General features: G+C 37.9%; 1 protein-coding gene and 2 pseudogenes across 2 annotated transcripts in view; 1 reads left to right on the top strand and 2 right to left on the bottom strand.

Moving 5' to 3' along the window:
* Positions 1 to 18,994, top strand: part of USP34 (ubiquitin specific peptidase 34) — a 243,367-nt gene that overhangs the window by 58,819 nt on the left and 165,554 nt on the right. For both annotated transcript variants that reach the window (XM_054728434.1, XM_054728433.1), the window contains exons 6-8: positions 7,478 to 7,545; positions 15,399 to 15,591; positions 17,537 to 17,598. In XM_054728434.1, the coding sequence (XP_054584409.1) occupies positions 7,478 to 7,545; positions 15,399 to 15,591; positions 17,537 to 17,598 (323 nt within the window). The remainder of the gene's footprint in view (positions 1 to 7,477; positions 7,546 to 15,398; positions 15,592 to 17,536; positions 17,599 to 18,994) is intronic.
* LOC114230337 (small nucleolar RNA SNORA61) lies at positions 677 to 795 on the bottom strand (annotated as a pseudogene).
* LOC114230390 (small nucleolar RNA SNORA44) lies at positions 1,008 to 1,119 on the bottom strand (annotated as a pseudogene).

The raw sequence follows: 18,994 nt of genomic DNA, 5'->3' as shown, positions 1-18,994 counted from the left end.
TGTTGTTTTCTTACTTTTTGTTGGCATTTAGGTTTTCAGCAAAAGCAGCACAGGTTAGAGAAGTAGAATGTAGAGTCCTCATAGGTGTTTCCCCACTGACATCCAGGGTGAGTTATGCTTGGTTTTAACTTACAGTATCCTACCTCAGCACTAGCTCTTTGCTTCCGTTAGTCATCTTAGACATACTAAACTACCTTTTATTAAAGAATCCACTAGAGCCATGGGATTTATTTCACTAAGAAGTATAAATGAGGCTTAATAAAGAAATTAAGAGATGTAATCAGAGATGCAAACTTGTAGGGGTTATATCAACACATCCAATAGACAGTAACAGTTTCTGAACTCTGAGTCCTAAGACTACTTTTACAAAAATACTAAAAAGGACTATTAATCATCAGAACTTAAGCTAGGATACATTTTCACGTATCTCCACACTAGACAGAGAGTGGGTTGACAGTTCTGTCAAGTTTTCATTTCTCCATTTTTTGTCAAAACTAGCAGAATACTACCTGCTTTTCTGCTATTATAGGGGAGCAGGGAACAATTTTTCTGTTTACTGAATTTTTAAACATGTACTTAGTAGAGCTACTAGATTTACCACCAAGATGGGGAAAGAACAAGATTTCTGATGGAAGGTATAGTACTATCTCGTAGTTTTTTGTGTTTTTTTTTTCAACTTTGTTTGAAGCTAGCCCACAGACTACAAGCACTCTGAGGCCAGCTTCACTATTACTTTTCCTCCTTTTACGACCACCAGGATCTGTTCAGATCTGATGAGAAAGGGAACCAGAGGGTCAGGTTGTTTTCAGCGTCTTACTTTACCTTATTCTAAAACATAGGGGCAGCAACAAGCTGGTATCCTCAGGATACTGTAAGTTAAAACCAGACGCTGCCAGGAAACATGGAGGCAACCTACAGAAAAAAGTGTGAAAGCTCTAAACCAAAAAGTTGTTTCAGTACATCCACCTGCATGGACACAGGTGGAAGGCTCCCAAGCCCAGGTCCTGAGATATAGGAAAGGCGAGTGGCAGCTGCAGGTATTATGCTGACCTGAATTGTCAAAGTCTCTCCAGGTTGCTCTTGCATGCAGTTGGAGATATCTTGTTTGTGGTTGTGTTTTTTTTAATATCTTTTTATTGATTTCGGAGAGGAAGGGAGAGGGAGAGAAAGATAGAAGCATCAATGATGAGAGAGAATTATTGATCGGTTGCCTCCTGCATACCCCCTACTGAGAATCTTTCCGCAACCCGGGCATAAGCCCTTGACTGGAATTGAACCTGGGACCCTTCAGTCTGAAGGCTGACACTATCCACTGAGCAAAACCAGCTAGGGCAGATATCTCATGGTTTTAATGACTAATGTGATTAACAACCATTTCAGAGGCATATTAGCCACTTGGATATTTTTTGAGTAGTATTGTGTAAGTCTTTTACAAACTGCTTTTCTTTTAAATATATTTTTATTGCTTTCAGAGAGGAAGGGAGAGGGAGAGAGAGAAACATCAATTGAGAGAGAATCATTGATCGGTTGCCTCCTGCATGCCCCTCCCCGCCCTGGGGATCCAGCCAGCAACCCAGGCATATGCCCTGACTGGGAATCGAACTGTGACCTGGTTCATAGGTCAAAGCTCAACCACTGAGCCACGTCGGCCAGGCAATCTTTTACCTGTTTTAAAAATCAAATTGTCTGTCTGTTTCTTATTGATGGGTAGAGATTTCTTTATATGTTTTGGATATTAGTCTTTTGTGTGACATCTATGTATTGCTAATATCTTCCACTCTGAAGTCTGATTTTTATTCTCTTATCTCTCTTAAGAGTTATCCATCAAACTGTGTAATTTATAAAAAAAATTTTATGGTTAATGTTTTATTTATGGTTGGAAAAGTCTTAAGATCATGAGATATTTTTCTGTGTTCTAGAAGTTTGATTGTTTTACTTTCACATTTTAATCTATAGGTCAGCTGGAATTATTTTATGTGTATGGCACATTTTCTTTTTGATAATAGACAACCACTGGTCTAACACTATAGATAGCAAAGGCAGTGTTTCTCCTTTTTTTCTACAGTATCGTTTTTACCATAAGTTAGGAACCTATATGTGCATGGCTCTGGGATTTCTAGTTTATTCCATTAGTCCACTGATGGGCAACCTTTTGAGCTTGGTGTGTCAAACTTCGCCAAAAAACTGAGCATAACTCGGATAGTGTGTCACTTTGAGGAAAAAACATTATTTCGCAAATGTTTCATCCTCGGGAGCAGCAAATGTTTCATCCTTGGCATGCGGCCGCTGGGCCACGTGTCATCAGAAATGGCTACGCGTGTCATTGCTGACACGCGTGTCATAGGTTCGCCATCACTGCGATTAGTCCATTGTTTAATCTTGTGTTATTTGTATACCACCTTAATTTCTCGAGCTTTATGAACAGGGTTGCTATCTTGTAAAGCAGGTTTTATCTGTCATTTTTAAAAAATTGAGGTATAATTGACATATAACATTATATTAATTTAGGTGTACAACATAATGACTTGATATTTGTATATATTGCAAAATGATAACCATAGAAAGTCTAGTTAACATCTGACATCATTCATAGTTAAGTTTATTTTTCTTGTGATGAGAACTTTTAAGAACTATTATTCTCTTGGCTACTTTCAGATACAAAATACAACATTATTAACTATAGTCACTGTGCTGTACATTAATTACATCCCCATTCTCTGTCATTATTAAAGAATGTTTTATCTGTTCTTGGAAATAGAGCATAAAGTTCATACATACACTTTTTGTTTGCATTGAATTTATAGATCAATTTGGGAGAACTGTCATTTTTGTAATACGAGTTTTCTAATCTGTAACTGTGACAAATGTGTTTTTATTAACATGTTCTTTTTAAAAAAATATATATTTCTTTGACTTCAGAGAGGAAGGAAGAGGTAGAGAGAGTTAGAAACATCAGTGATAAGAGAGGATCATTGATTGGCTGCCTCCTGCATGCCCCCTTTTAGGGATTGAGCCCGCAACCCAGGCATGTACCCTTGGCCAGAATCGAACCTGGGACCCTTCAGTCCACAGGCCGATGCTCTATCCACTGAGCCAAACTGGCTAGGGCTATTAACATGTTCTTAAATATTTCTCATAATTTCTGTTTCTATGTAGAGGTGTCATATGTCTTAGGTTATTCATAGGCATATGCTATTTCTTGATGTTGTAAAGAGAATATGTGTGTGTGTGTGTATGTATATACATTTTTAAATCTTTATTTGTTGAGAGTTTTATAGATGTCCCTCCCCCCACCCTCCTTCTCCACCCGGTTTCTACCCCACCCCAGGCCTTTGCCACCCTATTGTCTGTGTCCATAGGTAATGCATGTAAGATCTTTGTTTAATCTCTTCCTGCCCTCCCCACCCCTCTTCCCTCTGAGAATTGTCAGTCTGTTCCATTTCCATGCCTCTGATTCTCTTCTGTTCATTATATTTCTTACCCATTTATTTTGATTTTTAGATTCAGTTGTTGATATATATATATTTATTGCCATTCTATTGTTCATATTTTTTATCTTTTTCTTTTTATTATTCTTCTTCATAAAGAATACCCTTCAACATTTCATGTAATACTGGTTTAGTGGTGATGAATTCCTTTAGCTTTTCTTTTCTGTGAAGATTTTTATCTGACCTTCAAGTCTAAATGATAGCTTTGCAGGGTAGTGTAATCTTGGTGGTAGGTCCTTGCTATTCATCACTTTGCATATTTCTTGCCACTCCCTTCTGGCATGCATAGTTTTTGTTGGGAAATTAGTGTTCCCTTGTAGGTAACTGTTTTTCTCTTGTTGCTTTTAAGATTTTTTATTTGTCTTTTAGCCCTTAGCATTTTAATTATGATGTGTCTTAGTGTGGCCCTCTTTGAGTTCCTCTTGATTGAAACTCTGTGCTTCCTGGACTTGTAAGTCACTATTTTCATATTTTTGGATTCTTTTTTTTCTTTTTGCTCTTCTGATTGGATGTGTTTTTGCTTCCTCATATTTCAAATCATTGATTAGTTTCTCAGAATCCTCTATCTACTGTTGAATCCCTGTATATTATTCTTTATTTTAGTCAGTGTATGCTTAATTTCTGACTGTTCCTTTTCCATGTCTTTGGCATTCTCACTAAGATCCTGGAAAGTCTCACTAAGTCCCTTGAAAGTCTCATGAAGATTCCTGAGTAATTTTATAACCGTGGTTTTGAACCTTTGTATCTAACAGTTTGCTCTCTTCCATTTCTTTCATTCGTGACATGTTTTTTTCTCTCTGAATTTTGGCTGCTTCCCTGTTTGTTTATATGTATTTGGTAGAGCTGCTATGTCTTCTGTAATAGAGTGGCCTTGTGTAGTAGGTGTCCTATAGGGCCCAGTGGCTTAGCCTCCCCAGTTACCTGAGCTGGGCACTCTGCATCCCTTTGTGGGCTGTGTACAGTCTTGTTGTAGTTGAGACTTCATTGCTGTTGGTGTCTCTGGGAGGAATTGACCTCTAGGCCAATTGGCTCTGAGGACCAGCTGCGACTACAGTGGGAAAGCTGCTGTGCAGGAGACACCTCTATGGAGCAGGACTTGCTTCATTGGGGCTTTGGTGCTCACTGAGTCTGCCCCTTGAGTGTGTTGCTTATGGATGTGTAGAGCTGTAATTTGGTATGGTCTGATGATGACCACTGGGCGCACTGGCTATTGGGTCTCCAGGGGAGGTGCAAAATCAGCCAGTGCCTGAGGCCACCTGGCAGGAGCTACAGAGAGATATGCAGATTCCTCCTATTTGTATTGGGTTTGGAAGTGCCTAGGTAAGGCCCAGCTGTGAAGCAAGGCAGGCTGGTGCTCGTGCTGGGTCTTGGGCCTTTTATTGATAGGTTTGGGGCACCTTGAGAGATATGAGAGATTTTAGCGAAGTCTGAAGCCTGAGCAAGGACAGTTCATTTGTATGCAAAAGCAGCTGCACACAGTTTGGGTTGGGCTGCAAATTGGATAGGGCGGGCTCTCAGGGAATCACCAGGGCAGAGCAAATAGAAATGACTGCCAGTCAGTTCTGCTGACCTGGGAGGTCCCTGCACAGGAACAAAGACCCCTGGAAGCACCTTAGTCTGGGAGAATACCCCTACGTTTGTGTCCTGATGCCAGACAATCCAGTTCCTCCTCTTATGTATCTGGGTTCCCCAGAGCCTCACTGGGCACTGGAGCTAAGAGGAAGTGGAACCTTGTAAGTTCAGTTCGTGTAGCGGCCTTTTAATTGCACTCGGATGTCGAGTGTGACTCGACACGGTTAGCATTAGAATAAAGGAATCGAGAAAAAAGCGAGTGCAAAGGGGTAAGATGAACAGCTGGGTCACCAGCAGATTCCTTGTAACTGAGCCCCAATCCACGATCCTCTGCTCTGCAGAGACGATCTCCCTCCAGATAAAAAAAGAGGCACCGTTTTAGTACCTCCCCTTCTACCAGTTTCAGTGTGCTTTCTCCTTTACTTCTCTAGTTGTAGGGCTTCATTCAGCCAGCTTTCAGGTGGTTCTGGATGATGGTTATTCTATATTTTAGTTGTAATTTTGATGTGGTTGTGGGAGGCGGCGAGTACAGGCATTTACCTATGTCATCATCTTGGTTCTTAAAGAGAATATTTTTGAAAACTGTAATTACTCTTTGTTCCTGGTATAGAGGAGATATATATATATATATATATTGTGTGTATATATGTGTACATATGTATGTATATTGATTGATTTATTTGTATTAACTTCTTAAGCAGCAATCTTTCTCTAAAGTAGTTAATTCCAAAAGACATTTATTTGAAAATTACTTTGGATTTTTCTACTTATGTAATGATATCATCTCAAAGTAATCTTGATTTTAATTTTTCCTTTTATTTAGTCTCTTGCGAATTGCACTGTGTAGGCCCATCAATTCAAGTTGAATTGAAGCCATTCTTGTTTTGTTCCTGGTCTTAGGAGGAAAAGTTTTTACATTTCAACATTAGTATAGTTTTTGCTATAGGACTTATGTAGGTATCTGATTAGATTAGAGTGAAGTCATACATTCTGCATTTGCAAATTTGTTTTTCATTTGTATCCTTTAACTAGGCTTAGTATCGTAGTTTCTTGTAGATGCTTTGCTTAGGATTTTTATTCTTATATTTAAACCATTATGAGAATAAAACTATAACGTAAGCGTTTTAGATTTAGAAATGGATTGTAATATCGTGCAGAAAAAAGGAAACATTTTATATCTTAGACTACAGTAACAGTAAAAGCTTAATTCATAAATGATTGTTCATATTGTAATCAATGTGTGACTCCATAAAAAGTGTATATATTATCATTGATCTTAGAGGAAGGGAGGAAAAGAGAGAAACATCGATGTAAGAGAAACAATGATCAGTTGTTTCAGGGTGCAGGTCAGCTATTGTCTGAGGCCACCCAGCAGGAGCTACAGCGAGAACTACAGTTTTCTCCTCTTTGCTTGGGGTTTGGAGGTTTTGGAGCTGTCTGACCAGAGCTGCAGTTTGTTTGGTTAAGCTGCAATAGGGCAGGCCATTTATATGCAAAAGCCACTGCCAGGAGCTTGGGTGGGTTTGTAGATTGTGCGGGGCGGAGTCTCAGGGCATCACTAGGCTAGGGTGTGGCAAACAGCAATGGCTGCCAGTCAGCCTTCTCTCGTTTCCGCGTTTCCAACTTCCTGCGTCCTGCTCCCCAGCGAAGTAAACAATGATTGCTGGGCACAGCTCTGCAAGAAAGTTCACCCTCACTTTCCGACCCGATGGCCGACAGTCCAGTTTCTCCCCGTAGGAGTTTGGGTCCCCAGCGTCTCCCCAGAAACTGGATTTCAGAGTAATTGGGAGATTATCTCCCTTCGGGTTGGAAAAAAGCACATCCAATCGCCCGCCACCATCCCGATTCGCGTGCCTCCGTATCTTAGCTTTTCAGCGCTTGTGCACGTCTCAATGCTCTTTTCTCTTTCCTTCTAGTTGTAGAACTTCCACTCAGCAGCTTTCCTGTGGTTCTGGGTGATAGACGTTTTGTCCTTTAGTTGTAGTTTTGAAATTGTTGTGCGAGGCAGCAGTTTAGATGTTTAGCTATGCCGCCATCTTGGTTTCTCGAGATGGTTTATTAAAAAACTAATTTAGTTCTGTAGTATTTGGGTTGCTACTATATTACTTGGATAAGTGGTTGTCCCTTTTCAGCAAGAAGCTAATAACTTTTAAGATTGATTTTATGTTTGTGTATATTTATATATATAAATAAAATTAAATCCAAATTCCTATAACATATACAAAATGTATATAGGTTAAATTAATTACTTGATAATGTATATTATATTGTTTCTTAGTTATTCTTTTGAAAATAGATAAGATGTATGTAGTTTAGATGCAACAAAATTCTAAATGATCTTGTTTTTAATTAAAGTGAAATATACATGTATTCATATATTTATTATACATTAATGCCATCTTTATGTTTCTTTATAGATTAGAATATGGCTACATATTCCCGCTGTCATGCAGCACATTATCCCTTTTAGGACCTATGTTATCAGGTACGTTTATAAAATATTTTCTGCCTGATTATCAGTATAGTACATTTAAACAATTTATGATATAGTACAGAATCATATTGTTTTAAAGTCCTTTGTTTTCACATTCTTTATAGAAAATTTTTATTCTCAATTCAGTGTGTAGTATTTTTTTATGCATATGTAAGTTTATATTTAATGTTTTCTTTTAACCTTTTGCACTCGGATGTCTAGTGTGACTCGACACGGTTAGCATCGGTAGCAGCTCTTTTTATACTTATTGAATGTATCAATAATTTGAAATATAAAAAAAAATCCAAATAAATAAGTTTGTATGAAAAGAACTCCAGTTTTTTATTCTACTGCTGCGCTTTGTAAAATCTGGGGTATTAAAAAAATTAAATCCCCAGTAAAATAAAGGAATCAAGAAAAAAGCAAGTGAGTGCAAAGGGTTAAAGCCATTTATGTCAAACTTTTTAAACATGGTATGTAAAAAGAATTAAAGTGATTACTAATGATTACATGGTATTCCACTATATTCAGTCAACAAATATATGCTAAGTGTTATGTTTTAAGCACTGGGGATATAACAGAAGAAAATATTTTTTTGTGTGTGGCAGCTATGTACAAAATGAATAAATAAATGACATAGTTCATCAGACAATGATTAGTATTAGAGAAAAATAGCAGCAATGGTGGATTGAGAGTTCTAGAGAGTGGGTCACAATTTTAGATACGGGAATAGAGTAAGTCTCATGGAGGAGAAGGTGACAGTTGAGTTTTGTAAGTGTCAGCCTAGGACGGAAACATATGAAGAGGATAAAGAAGAATTGTATTGATTAGACTTAGAGTATGAACTGTTAAGAATTCTAAGATTGTATTTCTTGGTAATAATTACAAGTTCTTTATACTTTTTTTCATTCATTCGCAAATAATTGGTTGTATAATAATTTTTCATTGCTGTTTGAGTTGTTGGAGAAAGTGTCAAAAAAATAAACAGATAGTGATGAATGCTATGCTAGTAAGGAAACATGATATAGAAGGAATATGAGGCCTTTCTTAAAGTTGACATCTGAAGAACATGAATCATCTAATCAGATGATACTTAGGACATATTCCAGGTAGAAGGAATGTAAGGGCATAGACTTTGAAGTTGGAAAGAATATGACATATTAAAGAGATTAGAAGCAGACTGCTGTGGAGCATAGTGTATATGGGAGTATAATTATGATTTGAGGTTGGATAAGCAGGGACAGATTATTCAGGACTGTCAAGCCATTGTTGGAGTTTGGATTTAATTTTAGCAATGGGAATCTATTGAAGGGTTTTAAGCAGATGAGTTAGAATGGTTTTTAAAAGATTACTTTGAACAAGACAGAGATGTCCACTCTTACCACTTTTATTCAACAGTGCTGGAAGTCCTAGCCAGAGCAATCAGGCAAGAGAAAGAAATAAAAGGCATCCAAATTGGGAATGAAGAAGTAGAAGTGTCACTTTTTGCAGATGAAGTGGTTCTTTTTATAGAAAACCCTAAAAGAACAAACAACCCATTAGAAACAATAAACAACATAATAAATTTGCAGAATACAAAATCAGTGTACAAAAATCCATTGCAGTCCTATTACTAATAATGAAATTTCAGAAAAAGAAATGGAAAAACACATAATTCCTTTTGCATTTGCAACAAAAAGAATAAAATGCTCAGGAATAAACTTACAGATGTGAAAGACCTATATACTGATAACTACAAAACCTTATTAAAAGTGATTGAGCCTTAGCTGGTTTGGCTTAGTGAATAGAGCGTCGGCCTGTGGACTGAAGGGTCCTGGGTTCGATTCTGGTCAAGGGCACATGCCTAGGTTATAGAGCTAGATTCCCAGTAGGGGACATGCAGGCGGCAGCTGATCAGTGATTTTTCTCATCATTGATGTTTCTATCTCTCACTCTCCCTTCCTCTCCGAACTCAATAAAAATATATTTTTAAAAAATTTTAATTAAAAAAAAAATTGAAAAAGACACTATGAAATTGAAAGATATCCAGTGCTCATGGATTGGAAGAATTAACATGGTTAAAATGTCTATAGTACCCAAAACAATATGCAGATTTAATGCATTCCCCATCAAAATCTCAATGACATTTTAAGTTTATTTATTATTTTTATTATTTTATTATTGACACTGTTACAGATGTCCCCCATTTGCCCCCTCCACCAAACCCCTGCCCCAGTGACCTTTTTAAAGAAATAGAACAAAAAAATAATCAGATTTGTATGGAACCACAAAAGATCCCAAATAGCCAGAGCAACCTTAGGAAAAAAAAAAAACAAAGCTAAAGGTATCACACTACCTGACTTCAAATTATATTACAGAGCTACAGTAATCAAAACAGCATGGCCTTGTCAGAAAAATAGACATACAAATTAATAGAACAGAATTGACAAGCCAGAAGTAAAATCACATGTATATGGGCAGATAATTTTTGACAAAGTAGCCCAGAAACATACAATGGAGAAAAAGTCTCTTCAGTAAATGGTACTGGGAAAATTTGAAAGCTACATGCAAAAGAATGAAAGTAGGCTACAGTTTGTCTCTATATACAAAAGTTAATTCAAAATGGATCAAAGACCAAAATATAAGATCTGAAACAGTAAATTACATAGAAGAAAACATAGGTATTAAACATATGGACCTTGGTCTTAGAGAAAATTTTATGAATTTGACCCCAAACGCAAGGACATAAAGGCAAAAATAATTGAATGGACTATGTCGAACTAAAATGCTGCACAGCAAAAGAAACCACCAACAAAACAAAAAGGCAACCAACCATAATGAAGGAGGTATTTGCAAACAACAGCTCTAACGAGGGGTTCATATCCAAAGAATATAAAGAAATCATACAACTCGCCATCAAACAAAGAATCCAATTGAAAAATGGGCAGAGGATCTGAACAGACACTTCTCCCAAGAAGACATACAAGTGGCCAACAGATACATGAAAAGATGCTCAATTTCACTAGCTGTTAGGGAAATGCAAACCAAAACTACAATGAGATACCACCTCACACCTGTTAGAATGGCTGTTATCACTGAGACAAGTGTTGGAGAGGGTATGGAGAAAAAGGAACCCTCCTTCACTGCTGGTGAGAATGTAAAACAGCCACTCTGGAAAACAGCCTGAAGGTTACTAAGAAAAATTCAGAATAGGGTTGCTGTATGACTTAGAATTCCCACTTCTGGGTATTTACCCGAAAAATTTGATAACATTTATTCGGAAAGACGTATGTACAACCTGTGTTCATTGCAGCATTATTCATGGTGGCCAAAATAATGGAGACAACTACACTGTCCTTCAATAGATGACTGGTTAAAGAAGATGTTGTACATGCCCTGGTTCATATTGCTCAGTGGTTAAAGCATTGACCCTCAAACCAAAGGGTTTTGGGTTAGATTCCTGGTGAAGGGCATGTATCTGGGTTGCAGGTTCAATCTCCAGCCCAGTCGGGGTGTGAGTGAGAGGCAACCAATTGATGTCTCTCTCCCACATCGATGTTTCTCTTTCTCCCTCCCTTTAATTTCATTCAAAAAATAAATGGGGAAAATATTCTTAGGTGAGGATTAACAACAACAAAAAAGATGTACTTTTTTTGCTATGGAATACTACTAAGCCATAAGAAAATATGAAATACGGCAATTTGCGACAAACATGGATAGATATTGAGAATGTTATGCTAAGCAAAATAAGTCAGTCAGAAAAAGCTAAGAACTGTATGATTTCACTCATGTGAGATATAAAACTGAAACTCAGACACAAACAACAGGATGGTGGTTACCAGAGGAAAGGGGGGTGGGGGAGTACTAAAAAGGTAAAGGGGGACAAATATATGGCAACGCAAGATGTTTTGACTTTGGGTGGTAGGCATACAATCCAGTATAAAGATCATGTATCATAGATGTGTATACTTGAAATCTATATAATCTTATTAAAATGTCACCCCAATAAATTTCATTTTAAAAAAAAGAGATCACTTTGGCCTTTAATTGGATCATAGATTATAGGAGGGCTGGAATAGAAGACAGGAGACCAATTGAAAGGTTAATGTAGTAGTCCTGGAAAGAAATCATGCTTACCTGTGCCAGGATTATTTGAGATGGTTTTGAAAATTGAGTGGATATAAATGAAAATGAAATCTTCAAGATTGGTGATTGTGGAATTTAAGAAAAGGGTAGTATCATGGATTACACTTACCCCCCACCCCCCAGTTTCTCTTTTATGCTGTATCATTAACTGAGATGTGAAAGAATGGGAAAACTTAAAAGACTTAATTTTAATATGCCTTTAGGACGTTTAAGAGGCACTGGAAAATTGGGAGTATGTCTTATTCTGAACAACAAACTTAATTTAGAACTTGTAAACATAAAGATAACACTTAAAAACCATGGGAGGGAATAGGGTTATCTGGGTACAGAATGTAGAAAAAGAATAGAAGTAATCATAGGATGGAGCCCTATATCAGTTTGCTTTTGCTGAAAACGGCTCCTAAAACTTGGTGGCTTAAAATAACAGCTTTTTAACATTTCTCTGTTTGGCTAGTTCTCCTGATCCAGGCTGACTTGGCTGGAAACTGGGTGCTTTAGGATAGCCTCACTCATATGTCCTATGCTTGTCTGGGTTATTGGTCATGGTGGGGAAGAGAGTTTCATATCTGTCTTACAGTTGACTAAATGTCATTTGGGGCATTGACCATATCTCTTTCATCAAGCAAGCTAACCTGATTCACTGTTCTTGGTGGTAGAAGAGTTCCCAGTGAGCGATGGCAAGCTCAAAGGCATTTGAAACTTCTGCTTACGTCACATCTCTTAATGTCCCATTGGCCAAAGGATGTTTTATGGCAAAACTGAGATTTGAGGGAGTAGTGAAATAGATTACACCTCTTTAAAAAAAAACCACAAACTTTATTGTTCAGATAATTACAGTTGTTCCTCTTTTTCCCCCCATAGCTCACCTCCACCCGGATCCCACCCCACCCTCTGCCCTTACCTCCCAACCCCCACTGTTCTCATCCATAGGTGTACGATTTTTGTCCAGTCTCTTCCTGCACTTCCCACACCCTCTTCCCCCTGAGAATTGTCAGTCCACTCCCTTTCTATGCCCCGATTCTATTATATTCACCAGTTTATTCTGTTCATCAGATTTTTTATTCACTTGATTTTTAGATTCACTTGTTGATAGATACGTATTTTTTGTTCATAATTTTTATCTTTACTGTATTTTTCTTCTTCTTCCTCTTCTTACAGAATACCCTTCAGCATTTCATATAATACTGGTTTGGCAGTGATGATTTTTCTTATCAATGAAGCTCTTTTTCTGCCCTTCAATTCTGAATGATAGCTTTGCTGGGTAGAGTAATCTTGGTTGTAGGTTCTTGCTATTCATCACTTTGAATATTTCTTGCCACTCCAGTCTGGCCTGCATAGTTTCTGTTGAGAAATCAGCTGGCATTCGTATGGGTACTCCCTTGTAGGTAACTAACTGTTTTTCTCTTGCTGCTTTTAATATTCTCTTTGTCTTTTGCTTTTGGCATTTTAATTATGATGTGTCTTGGTGTGGTCCTCTTTGGATTCCTATTGTTTGGGGTTCTGTGCACTTCCTGGACTTGTAAGTCTATTTCTTTCACCAGGTGGGGGAAGTTTTCTGTCATTATTTCTTCAAGTAGGTTTTTGGTATCTTGCTCTCTCTCTTCTTTTGGCACCCCCATAATTCTGATGTTGGTACGCTTGAAGTTGTCCCAGAGGCTCCTTACACTATCTTCAACTTTTTGGATTCTTTTTTCTTTTCAGGTTGGGTGTTTTTTGCTTCTTCGCATTTCAAATATTTGACTTGATTCTTGTGATCCTCTAGTCTGCTGTTGGATCTCTGTATATTATTCTTTATTTCCGTCAGTGTATGCTTAATTTCTAGTTGGTCCTTTTTCATATCCTCGAGGGTCTCACTAAATTTATCAGAGGTTTCTAGAAAATTCTTGAAAAACCTTATATCCGTGGTTTTGAACTCTATATCCAGTAGTTTGCTTTCCTCCATTTCTTTCATTTGTGACCTGTTTTTTTGACTGCTTCCCTGTGTTGATAGAGTGGCTTTGTGTGCCTGATGCCTATAGGGCCCAGTGGCTCAGCCTCCCCAATTACCTGAGGTGGACACTCTTGGTGCACCCCTTTGTGGGCTGTGCACACAGTCTTGTTGTAGTTAATTCTTGGTTGTTGTTATAACGGAGGAATTGACCTCCAGGCCAGTTGGCTGTGAGGATCAGTCGTGTCTACGATGGGAGAACTTCTGTGCTGGAGACACCCTTATGGGGCAGGACTTGCTTCAGTGTGGCTTTGGTGCTCACTGAGTCTGCCCCCTGAGTGTGTCCCTTATGGATCTGAGGAGTTGTAATCTGGATGGTCCCACTCTGACCACTGGATACACTGGCTCTTGGATCTCCAAGGAGGTGCAAATTTAGCCTCTGCCTGAGGCCACCCAGCAGGAGCTATGGAGAGATATGCAGATTCCTCTTCTTTGTTTGGGTTTTGGAGGTTCCCAGATGAGGCCCAGGTGTGAAGCAATGCAAGCTGCTGTGGAGCCTAGGAAGTTCTGGGACTCTCTGTCCCAGCTGCAGTTTGTTAGGTAATTTTAGTTGCAAAGGGCCAGGCCATTCATATGAAAAAGCCTCTGCATACAGCTGGGGTGGGGTTGTAAATTGGGTGGGCTGGTGTCTCGGAATCAACAGGGTGGAGCAAATAGCAATGGCTGACCTTCAGCCCTGCCCTAAGAGGCCCCTAGGTCTCAGTGTCCCTCGGTAATCGGTAATCATTGCAAGCACCTCTGAGATAAAGCCGCCCTCGAGTTCTGCCCGATGCCAGACAGTCCAGTTCCCCTTTATGAGTCTGGGTCCCCAGAGTCTCGCCCGGAACAGGAGTTCAGAGCAGTTGGGAGCTTGTGTCTCCCTCCTGATTTCAAAGGACACCCGAGTCCTCAGTTGCCAGCCCTTTCCGTGCGTGCGCGCCTCCGTACCTCCACACTTTACTTCTGCACCTCCTCTGTGTCTCAGTGTGCTTTTCTCTTTCCTTCTAGTTGTAGAATTTCCACTCAGCCAGCTTTCCTGTGGTTCTGGATGATGTCCGTTTTGTCTTTTAGTTGTAGTTTTGAAGTGGTTGTGCGAGGCAGCAAGTTCAGGTGTTTACTTATGCCTCCATTTTGGTTTCTCCTCTAGATTACACCTCTTGATGGGAAGAGTGGAACAGTAACGTTGTAAAGACTTCTATATAAAGTGATGAGAGGAATATGGGCCTTTTTGCAATCCATTACAAGGCCAGAGGATCCCTAATGTGGAAAGGTTAGATAGAGAAGAGAAACCAACCAAATAGAATAGTTAGGGCCTGAGAGGAAAATCAGTGGCTTGTGACTTTTGGAAGGCAAAAAAGAATGAAGTTTGTAATGTTCACATTTAAAAGAATTTTGGCTGTGTAGGGTAGTAGATACACTGTTTATATGATAACAGCTGAAATTTAATAAAACAAGATGTATACATTGTAGGTATTAGAGAATAATAAAACTTTACTGGAGGTGTAGAATCCTTTGTTAAATGACTTGGCTCTTTGCAGTTAATGATTTAAGTTGTCTTTTCAGTAAAGGACACATTGCCACAAGTCATAATCTTTGAACTATCACTTTGAAATACTTTAAATAGTTTAAAATGTTAATCCCAGGATGTCAGGTTCTGTACTAAACATTTTGTATTTTGAAGGTTATGGAACAAAGAAATATTATTGAATCATTAAGTGGTCTTTAGAAATATTTTGCAAGTTTTTGTATATGTTTTATTTCTGAAACATTTCAGGTATTTATGCAAGCTCTCTGATCAGGAGTTAAGACAGAGTGCGGCTCGCAACATGGCTGACTTAATGTGGAGCACAGTGAAAGAACCATTGGACACAACGTTATGCTTTGATAAAGAAAGCCTAGATCTTGCATTTAAGTACTTTATGTCACCTACTTTGACAATGAGGTTGGCTGGACTAAGTCAGATAACGGTAGGTTATACTTGCTTTATTTTTGTTTGATTTTTAATTTACGTTTAAGACTATCATCATCACCATAATAATGCCAAGTTTTTACGGAACACTTACCTTATGCCAGGCATTGTGCTAAGTATTTTACATGCTTTACATTGTATGGTCCTTAAAAACAATTTTTGTATTTTCCCTATTTTATTTTTATATTTAATTATTCTTTGTTAATCCTCATCTGAGAATTTATTTTTCATTGCCTTTTTGAGAGTGGAAGGGAAGGAGGGAGGGAGGGGAGAGAGAGAGAGAGAGAGAAAAACATCGATCTGAGAGAGACATATTGATTGGTTGTCTCCTGCATGTGTCCCAACCAGGGCTTGGATCGAACCTGTAACCCAAGAAGAGCCCTTGACCTGTTGAACCCAAGATCCTTCAGTGCTCTGGCCAACACTCAGACCACTTAACTACTTTGGCCAGGGCTATATTTTCCCTATTTTAAATATGAAGAGACTGAGGCTTAGATTTTTTTTCTTTTTTAAAATATATTTTATTGATTTTTTTACAGAGAGGAAGAGAGAGGGATAGAGAGTTAGAAACATCAGTGAGAGAGAAACATCGATCAGCTGCCTCTTGCACACCCCCTACTGGGGATGTGCCCGCAACCAAGGTACATGCCCTTGACCGGAATCGAACCTGGGACCCTTGAGTCCGCAGGCCGACGCTCTGTACACTGAGCCAAACCGGTTTCACCTGAGGCTTAGATTTAGAAGGACTTATACCTTAGGTCTTTTTTATTTCAGGGTCCAACTCCTTCACTGTTTTTTTTTTTTAAACTCTTCATTTAGAAACCAATGTTTTCAGAGAGAAAAAGAATTAGAGATTATAAATTAGGTACTTAATTCATTGTCCAGGGAGAAGCCACAAATTAATGGACCATAGGCCAAATTTGACAAACAAAAATATTTTGTTTGTACAATAGCAAATACTGTTGTCAATAGGTCGATATCTGTATTATTGGCCTCTAGGGGTGGGGTTGGATGGGATGGGGAGGGGGTTGGTGTAGGGAGGAAGAAATGTTATCCTTGAGTCTGTATTTCATTAACAATTTGCTAGAGCTAAGTAATTAGCTGCACTCTTTAGAATGGATATGCTTTATATGGTTTACCAAGGCCTCCCTTAACCTTACTTTTTATTTTCTGCCTGTTTTTATAGTGTAGTTATTCTGAATTAGCTGGATTTTACTCATGTATTGGACTTTGAGAATATGGAAAATATTTGTTGACATTTTCCCAAATTAAATCTTTTTTTAAAAAAAATTTAAGTTCTTTATTGTTTAAAGTATTACATGTCGTGTTTTTCCCCCATTGACCTCTTCCCCAGTCGCTCCCACCCTAGCCCTCACCACCTTACTGTCTGTGTCCATTGGTTATACTCATATGTATGCATACAAGTTCTTTGGTCGATCTCTTACCCTCCCCCCCTTCCCTGTCTCTGGCTCTATTTTTGTTAATCAGTTTATGTTATTCATTATATTCCACAAATGAGTGAGATTATTCGATATTTATCTTTCTCCGAATGGCTTATTTTGCTTAGCATAATGCTCTCCAGGCCCCAAATTAAATCTCAAATGTATTTAGTGGGCCTTTACAAAATTCTATGTCTTTAAGAACATATTGTTGCCTTGCATTAGGTTTTTGTGTTTTTCCCTTATTCAGCTTTTTCTCTGTAGAGTGCATAGAGGAATAAAGCATAATTAATACCTGTGGAATGAATTTATTTAATGTATTAATATGATAAAGGAAATAGCCAGACTAGTTGGGAAATGTGTGCATCTGATTCTCTATTTAAATTTTATAATTTTGTTTTGGTTATTGATTATGATCTGATCTGCAATTATCAAACCATGTTTCTTGACATTTGCTAACACATATAAGAATAATTTTAGCAAACTTTATTTTTCTAATTATAGAATCAACTTCACACCTTCAATGATGTGTGCAATAATGAATCATTGGTATCAGACACAGAAACGTAAGTAGGAGCATTACTTGTACATAAATAATAACATTTTAATGTGTGACTATTTACATGGTAAATATAATTGTGACTATTAGATTTGAAGTGTTTACTAGAAATTCTTTACTTTTTGGTTTCATTTGTGCAGTCTTAATAAGATTTCAGAATAATATATTGAAACATTTCTCCATGTTTTTTAAAAGCATATACCAACATAGTGTTTATTTGCACAAAATGCAAAAGGATACTATTTACATAGGAGAATTTAGTAGTAAAGAATATGGTAATGATAGTTTTTAGAAAGCATACTTGATGCAGAAAACCTACAGCTAACATCATACAGAATGGTCAGAGGTTCAAAGCTTTTCCCCTAAATCAGGAGCAAGAAAAAGATGTCCCTCTCACCACTGCTTTTCTCCATTTTGCTGGAAGGTCCCGTCTAATGCAATAAGGGAAGATAGAGAAATAAAAGGTATACAGAATGGAAGGAAGAAATAAAACTCTTTGAAATATATAAAAACTTGGATAAAAGATACCAAAGAACTAAATAAATGGAAAGATATTCCATGTCATCGAATAGGAAGACTCAACATTTTGAAGACATCAGTTCTTCCCATCTTGAAATGTACAAATGCGGTATAATCTCAGTCCCAACAATTTATTTTGAGGACATTCATAAAATGATTTTAAAGTTTACATGAGAGGTAAAAGATCTAGAATAACCAATACGTTATTGAAAGGAAAAGTACAAAGTTGGAAGCTTTGTACTTCAAGACTTACTCTAAAGCTACTGTAATCAAGACAGTGTGGTTTTGGTCAAAGAATAGACATCAATAGAGGGGTCAGAAATAGACCCATATTAAAATAGTCCACTGATCTTTGACAAAGGAGCAAAGGCAGTATAATGGAGCAATGATAGTCTTTTCAGCAAATGGTGTTAAAATAATTGGACGAACACATGTTAAAAAAAATATAGACACAGACCTTATATCCTTCACAAAAATTAATGCAAATGGGTCACACATTAAACATAAAATGCAAAATTATAAAACTCTTAGAAAATAATATAGGAGATAACCTAGGTGGCCTTGGGTATGGTGATGGGTGACCTATTGGTTACAATACCATGATTCATGAAAGAAAGAATTGATAAGCTGGATATCATTAAAATGAAAAACTTAGGTTTTGCTAAGGACAGTGTCAAGAGCATCAGAAGATAAGCCACATATAGGAGGAAATATTTGCAAAAGACAAATCTGATGGTCTAGCTGGTTTGGATAGCGTGTTGGCTTGTGGACTGAAGGGTCCCAGGTTCAATTCCTCTCAAGGGCACGTACCTTGGTTGCAAGCTAGATCGCTGGTCCTGGTTGGGACGAATGCAGGAGGCAACCAATCAATGTATCTCTCTCAC

Source organism: Eptesicus fuscus, chromosome 16 (genome assembly GCF_027574615.1).
Source record: "Eptesicus fuscus isolate TK198812 chromosome 16, DD_ASM_mEF_20220401, whole genome shotgun sequence".
Taxonomy (NCBI): domain Eukaryota; kingdom Metazoa; phylum Chordata; class Mammalia; order Chiroptera; family Vespertilionidae; genus Eptesicus; species Eptesicus fuscus.
The sequence above is the reverse complement of the archived record's forward strand: the minus strand, read 5'-3'. Positions and strand labels throughout refer to the sequence as shown.